Consider the following 7827-nt stretch of genomic DNA (forward strand, 5'->3'; position numbering starts at 1 on the left):
TGGGAATACCACACACACCGACAGGCATTCATGCATAGCACACATATTCCAATTCTCTCCCATGCGACACACACACACACACACACACACACACACACACACACACACACACACACACACACACACACACACACACACACACACACACACACACACACACACACACACACACACACACACACACACACACACACACACAAAGTTAACATTTTAAATCAGATTACTTTACAGAGTAATGGTTGTATTGGATAATACACACACACACACACACACACACACACACACACACACACACACACACACACACACACACACACACACACACACACACACACACACACACACACACACACACACACACACACACACACACAGACACACATAAAGACTCACCATGATCTGTCGCAGTTCGTGTCTGAGCACGTACATCTTAGCTCTCATGGTGTGTATGCGCTGGTGTGTGTCTGTGGTGCGCTCCATCTCTGGTCCCCAGCAGAGTTTCAGTCCAGCTAGAGGCAGGTACCAACAGAACCTGTACTGGGCCTGCTTACTGGGAGATAGGACACACACGCACACAGGCACACACACACACACACACACACACACACACACACACACACACACACACACACACACACACACACACACACACACACACACACACACACACACACACACACAAATGAACAAACAAATGGGCCAATGCATGCAGACACATTATGTGTGATTTAAAAAAAAGAAAGTCTCTTAATAAACTTCAACACACACACATTCTGGACCTGTCACTCACCCTTGGGCCCCGCCCTTGAGTTTGGTGCATAGCAGCAGGTCAGTGTACAGGAAGAGATGGCAAAGGTTACGCCCCCCCTCACACACATCCACCACGAAGCCATCACGCATCAGCTGACGCCGCTGCAACACACACACACATACAGCGATGGTTATGATACGGTGTGTGAAACTTTATACGGGTGTGTAGTTAAAGTAGGTGCGTGTGTCCATGTGTGTGCATCATAAGGGTGTGTGCTCTGCGCATCGTAAGTGTGTGTGCAAGTGTGTGGATCTACGTCTGTCTGTCTGTGTGTGTGTGTGTCCTCTCTGTCCATCTCACCATGCCCCTGCTGAGGGTGACCTCTTGTTTGCACTGTGACCCCTCGTTGACCCCTGACAGAAAGCTCTGGGACAGTCTCAGAGCCTCCAGCAGCACGGGGTGGTCACCATGCATCTGGGGAGTGTGCTTCAGTAGGTCCTATACAGTAGACGAGAGAGGGAGGAGGGAGAAAAGAGGAAGGATGAAAGAAAGTGGGAAGGGGAGGAAGACAGGAGATAGAGTGGTAAGTGTAGAGATGAGTGTCGGTGGTTAAGTGAACAGATAAATGAACGGATGGAGGGAATGGTGGGGACACTCTTACATGCAGCACTAAGGTTGTCTTGGTGACTCTGTCCAGAGGCTTGTACAGCAGAGCTGCAGGGATTCAAACAACATGTGATTCATACAGTGGAGGGTGGAGGGACATGCAGTGACTCTTTAGAGGCAAAACCTTCATCTTACCCTCAAAGGTGTATTCCGTCTTAGATTTGTCTGATCCATTATAAAACATCATACTCTGAAAACAGGAGAGAGCGAGTGTGAAAAGGTTGTAATATTGCATAACTTCAACTATGAATTTGCTAATAATTCATGTGTTTCGTTCGAGGTAACAAGTGCATAGAGACAGAGAGAGAGAGAGAGAGAGAGAGAGAGAGATGTTGCAATGCACACATTTCCAAATCAATAATGTCGGTCTCTCTTACATCAGCCAGTATTCTGAAGCTTACATCAGTCAGTATTCTGAAGCTTACATCAGTCAGTATTCTGAAGCTTACCTCAGTCAGTATTCTGAAGCTTACATCAGCTAGTATTCTGAAGCTTACATCAGTCAGTATTCTGAAGCTTACCTCAGTCAGTATTCTGAAGCTTACATCAGTCAGTATTCTGAAGCTTACATCAACCAGTATTCTGAAGCTTACATCAGCCAGTATTCTGAAGCTTACATCAACCAGTATTCTGAAGCTTACATCAGCCAGAATTCTGAACCTTACATCAGCCAGTATTCTGAAGCTTACATCAGTCAGTATTCTGAAGCTTACCTCAGTCAGTATTCTGAAGCTTACATCAGTCAGTATTCTGAAGCTTACCTCAGCCAGTATTCTGAAGCTTACATCAGCCAGTATTCTGAAGCTTACATCAGCCAGCATTCTGAAGCTTACATCAACCAGTATTCTGAAGCTTACATCAGCCAGTATTCTGAAGCTTACATCAGCCAGTATTCTGAAGCTTACATCAGCTAGTATTCTGAAGCTTACATCAACCAGTATTCTGAAGCTTACCTCAGCCAGTATTCTGAAGCTTACATCAGCCAGTATTCTGAAGCTTACATCAACCAGTATTCTGAAGCTTGCATCAACCAGTATTCTGAAGCTTACATCAGTCAGTATTCTGAAGCTTACATCAGCCAGTATTCTGAAGCTTACATCAGCCAGTATTCTGAAGCTTACATCAACCAGTATTCTGAAGCTTACATCAGCCAGTATTCTGAAGCTTACATCAGCCAGTATTCTGAGGCTTACATCAGCTAGTATTCTGAAGCTTACATCAACCAGTATTCTGAAGCTTACCTCAGCCAGTATTCTGAAGCTTACATCAACCAGTATTCTGAAGCTTACCTCAGCCAGTATTCTGAAGCTTACATCAACCAGTATTCTGAAGCTTACCTCAGCCAGTATTCTGAAGCTTACATCAGCCAGTATTCTGAAGCTTACCTCAGCCAGTATTCTGAAGCTTACCTCAGCCAGTATTCTGAAGCTTACATCAGCCAGTATTCTGAAGTTTACATCAGCCAGTATTCTGAAGTTTACATCAGCCAGTATTCTGAAGCTTACCTCAGCCAGTATTCTGAAGCTTACATCAGCCAGTATTCTGAAGTTTACATCAGCCAGTATTCTGAAGTTTACATCAGCCAGTATTCTGAAGCTTACATCAGTCAGTATTCTGAAGCTTACATCAACCAGTATTCTGAAGCTTACCCCGGACAGTATTCTGAATCTTACCTCAGCCAGTATTCTGAAGCGCTTGTCAGTCTGAGTACACCTCCTCACGATCTCCACAGCACTCTCATAGTTATCTATGAAACCACGATACACACCTATCTGGCTCACCTGTGTGTGTGAGAATAGGTGTGAAATAAGACCCCTGTAGCTGATATTGAGTCAACAAAAGGATGGATGGAGCAGAAAGAGTAACTCACAATCTTAAGGAAGAGGTCTCCAACAGTTAGGTGGAAGCCCATTTGGCCCTGCTCTTTCCCCGGCCCCTGCCCCGGGTCTGTCTCTGGGTGTATTTGTGGCCCCAGCAGCCCCAGGCGGTCCCTCAGGCAAGTGTAGAAGTCTCTGTGCAAGTCTCTGAGCTCAGGCACCTGATAGAACACAGTTCGGACCTGCTGGCTGGACAGAACTGGCTGAGACGTCCCTGCTGTGGCCTTCAAGGCCTTCATAGGCTGGGGAAGGAAGGAGGTGAGGGATGGGATGGGGGGGGGAGAGAGAGAGACAAAGAGTGGGTGTGATAAAAAAAGTTGAGAAAGGGAGGTGAGGGAGGGGGGTGAGAAGAGAAGAGAATGACGAGCACAGCTTAAATGTTCACACGTTAGTAAATATAGACATATAGACACACAGGACACATGTATCTGTCAAAAGCCTTTTTGACACCTACACTCGCAGCGCACACAAACGCACACTACAAATTCTCTCTTACACACTGTCATATAGTACTCACACTAAACACAAGCATCTGGATAAACAGCCCAAACTTTTCAACATGGGTGGGTCTGACCAACCTTACGATACCACACCAAGTGGGGGTTATTTCTCTATTTGTGTTGCTTGTTGACACAAAAGCAGAAGCATTACTATTATAATGAGATGGAGATAAAGGAGAAGAGAAATTAAGAGATAAAAAAAAGGACTTGGTCACTCGTTATTGCAAAACCACTTCCTATCACACTCACTCACTCCTAATGCTGCCTACTTGTAATTGTTGAATTCTAATACAAAACCTCATCCACTTCCCTCAGCCCTAGTTCACTATGTGTAAACAATATGGAGAAAACAATCCTTTCCAGAAGCTTATATTACACCTTATATTACAGCTTATCCCTTTCAGGACTGTGAGGTGGAGTCAACAGGTAGAGAGGGGAGGAAGCATGGTTTTCATAATGAAATCAAGCCCTGGACAAAAGAGAGAAGTAATTCTCTCAACAAAGAATTACAGAAGTGTTGTGGCTACAGGAGGAAGCAGTATGCCACCTGACAACAGAGCCAATAGAAAACGTGTGTTGTAATTGTTATTGCAAATGATGCTGTATGCCACCAAACATAACCGCGTGCTTAAGGACCCTTAGAAACAAATAAACACACCAAAGCCCCTGAGCAGTGTGTTCATGTGTGTGTGTGTTACCATTAACAGTGTCTCTAGCTCATTGAGGTAGATCTTCTCACTGTCCAGGACCGTTCTCAGGACCATGAGCCTCCTAACCAGCATCTCTTCCAGGGTACGCAGGACCTTAAAGGCAGAGAAAACACTCTGCTGTAAATGTGTGTGTGTGTGTGTGTGTGTGTGTGTGTGTGTGTGTGTGTGTGTGTGTGTGTGTGTGTGTGTGTGTGTGTGTGTGCGTGTGCGTGTGCGTGTGCGTGTGTGCGTGTGCGTGCGCACAGGTCTGACCAATAGGAGAGGAAGGCGCCATTTAAGGCGCCATAGGGCAATAACTCACGGGGGTGTCGGGCAGGTCCATGCTGTCTGTCTGGAGGGGGGAGAACACATCCTCCTCTGGAAACACATCATCCTCCAGTGGATCAGGCCCTGTACCATCTACAGCCTCCACTGAGATAGAGTAGAAACACACACATCATTTACACAGAAAGAAAACATGCATACAAACCCACATTTATGGCAAGACACACAGTAATGTACTTGCCTGGGATATGCTGTGTCTCAAGGTAATCCACTGCCTCCTTGAATAACTCCATTGCGCTGATATAACTGTAACAATATCCGTGGGTGTCTGGGTGAGGCAACTGGGAGTGTGTATCTACAGAGGCGAAATAAATAGAACACGCGTAAGCAAGCAGCCGTTAAACTTCCTGTTTCAGTGGAACAAAAAACGAGGGGGGGGGGGGGTGATAGCCTATCAGGACTGGAGTGAAACATTTGTGAAGCAGTATTGTCTGACATTGAACTGTCTGGTCCAATATCCAGTAGCCTAATTTGCCGAGTAAAAAAAAAAAAAAGACTACTTAAACTTTACACAGGATGAGAGCAGTGAGCACAACTTAGTTTGACGTCTCGACTCACCATGTTGGTTAACCATAATTTTGATTTTAACCATACTCTCGAATGCAGCACCTTGGACAGCACAGGCAGGAAACGGGCGGCATGCACACATGCAGCAGCAAGACTGTGACCCAGAAACACTTGTGATACTGATGACAAGAAAAACAATAATTTCAGCAGTAACTCGCTGCAATTGTAAAATTATAGTAAAACTACTGACATGCTTTTGCAGAATATGTTTTTTCTTATACACAATGATAGCCTATGGTTTAGATATAAAAGATGAATGTCACTGTGAACCAATTGCTTATTATAGGGACGGTAAAGGGGTTCTTTACTTATGCAACAGGGCCATCTTGTGGTCAACCTTGTGATTAACGTTTTTTTTTTATCTGATCAAGTTGATCTGGGCTACGTCATGCCTTGTTTTATGATTCTATTCACCGTTGCGTCGAAGTTACATTATGACATCACATAGCATCGTGAAGTTAAGTTCTCTGTCTTGTGATAACAATTCTAGAATGGCTGGTTACTGTCATGCGAACAGATACATTCAGAAGTCTATTTTATAGATTTTTAGATCCGGTTTCATTTGATTCTCTATCTTCAGAGCATCTTCTGGGAGATAAGGGGAAGAGAATATTGGATCATTCAAAATGCACTACCATCTATATAATTAAAGGGGCTTTATTGGCATGGGAAACATGTTAACATCGCCAAAGCAAGTGAAATAGGTAGTAAACAAAAGAGAAATAAACAATAAAAATGAACAGTAAACATCACACTCACAGAAGTTCCAAAAGAATAAAGACATTACAACTGTCATATTATGTATACAGTGCCTTGCGAAAGTATTCGGCCCCCTTGAACTTTGCCACATTTCAGGCTTCAAACATAAAGATATAAAACTGTATTTTTTTGTGAAGAATCAACAACAAGTGGGACACAATCATGAAGTGGAACGACATTTATTGGATATTTCAAACTTTTTTAACAAATCAAAAACTGAAAAATTGGGAGTGCAAAATTATTCAGCCCCCTTAAGTTAATACTTTGTAGCGCCACCTTTTGCTGCGATTACAGCTGTAAGTCGCTTGGGGTATGTCTCTATCAGTTTTGCACATCGAGAGACAGACATTTTTTCCCATTCCTCCTTGCAAAACAGCTCAAGCTCAGTGAGGTTGGATGGAGAGCATTTGTGAACAGCAGTTTTCAGTTCTTTCCACAGATTCTCGATTGGATTCAGGTCTGGACTTTGACTTGGCCATTCTAACACCTGGATATGTTTATTTTTGAACCATTCCATTGTAGATTTTGCTTTATGTTTTGGATCATTGTCTTGTTGGAAGACAAATCTCCGTCCCAGTCTCAGGTCTTTTGCAGACTCCATCAGGTTTTCTTCCAGAATGGTCCTGTATTTGGCTCCATCCATCTTCCCATCAATTTTAACCATCTTCCCTGTCCCTGCTGAAGAAAAGCAGGCCCAAACCATGATGCTGCCACCACCATGTTTGACAGTGAGTATGGTGTGTTCAGGGTGATGAGATGTGTTGCTTTTACGCCAAACATAACATTTTGCATTGTTGCCAAAAAGTTCAATTTTGGTTTCATCTGACCAGAGCACCTTCTTCCACATGTTTGGTGCGTCTCCCAGGTGGCTTGAGGCAAACTTTAAACAACACTTTTTATGGATACCTTTAAGAAATGGCTTTCTTCTTGCCACTCTTCCATAAAGGCCAGATTTGTGCAATATACGACTGATTGTTGTCCTATGAACAGAGTCTCCCACCTCAGCTGTAGATCTCTGCAGTTCATCCAGAGTGATCATGGGCTTCTTGGCTGCATCTCTGATCAATCTTCTCCTTGTATGAGCTGAAAGTTTAGAGGGCGGCCAGGTCTTGGTAGATTTGCAGTTGTCTGATACTCCTTCCATTTCAATATTATCGCTTGCACAGTGCTTATGATGTTTAAAGCTTGGGAAATCTTTTTGTATCCAAATCCGGCTTTAAACTTCTTCACAACAGTATCTCGGACCTGCCTGGTGTGTACCTTGTTCTTCATGATGCTCTCTGCGCTTTTAACAGACCTCTGAGACTATCACAGTGCAGGTGCATTTATACGGAGACTTGATTACACACAGGTGGATTGTATTTATCATCATTAGTCATTTAGGTCAACATTGGATCATTCAGAGATCCTCACTGAACTTCTGGAGAGAGTTTGCTGCACTGAAAGTAAAGGGGCTGAATAATTTTGCACGGCCAATCTTTCAGTTTTTGATTTGTTTAAAAAGTTTGAAATATCCAATAAATGTCGTTCCACTTCATGATTGTGTCTCACTTGTTGTTGATTCTTCACAAAAAAATACAGTTTTATATCTTTATGTTTGAAGCCTGAAATGTGGCAAAAGGTCGCAAAGTTCAAGGGGGCCGAATACTTTCGCAAGGCACTGTATATACAGT

General features: G+C 43.6%; 1 protein-coding gene across 3 annotated transcripts in view; it reads right to left on the reverse strand.

Moving 5' to 3' along the window:
• Positions 1–5141, reverse strand: part of si:dkey-33c9.6 (active breakpoint cluster region-related protein) — a 15336-nt gene extending 10195 nt beyond the window's left edge. For 2 of the 3 annotated variants that reach the window (XM_064940494.1, XM_064940493.1), the window contains exons 1-10: positions 5010–5141; positions 4806–4915; positions 4493–4597; positions 3288–3536; positions 3091–3198; positions 1553–1607; positions 1413–1465; positions 1112–1249; positions 791–912; positions 394–550 (exon numbers count right to left, since the gene is read on the reverse strand). In XM_064940494.1, coding sequence (XP_064796566.1) covers positions 394–550; positions 791–912; positions 1112–1249; positions 1413–1465; positions 1553–1607; positions 3091–3198; positions 3288–3536; positions 4493–4597; positions 4806–4915; positions 5010–5061 — 1149 coding nt within the window. In that variant the 5' untranslated portion in view covers positions 5062–5141. Of the gene's footprint in view, positions 1–393; positions 551–790; positions 913–1111; positions 1250–1412; positions 1466–1552; positions 1608–3090; positions 3199–3287; positions 3537–3811; positions 4112–4492; positions 4598–4805; positions 4916–5009 lie in introns of those variants that run through there. The other variant, XM_064940495.1, reaches the window with a different exon arrangement.
• Between the last annotated feature and the right edge of the window lie 2686 nt (positions 5142–7827).

The sequence above is a fragment of the Oncorhynchus masou genome, chromosome 27 (assembly GCF_036934945.1).
Source record: "Oncorhynchus masou masou isolate Uvic2021 chromosome 27, UVic_Omas_1.1, whole genome shotgun sequence".
Taxonomy (NCBI): Eukaryota; Metazoa; Chordata; class Actinopteri; order Salmoniformes; family Salmonidae; genus Oncorhynchus; species Oncorhynchus masou.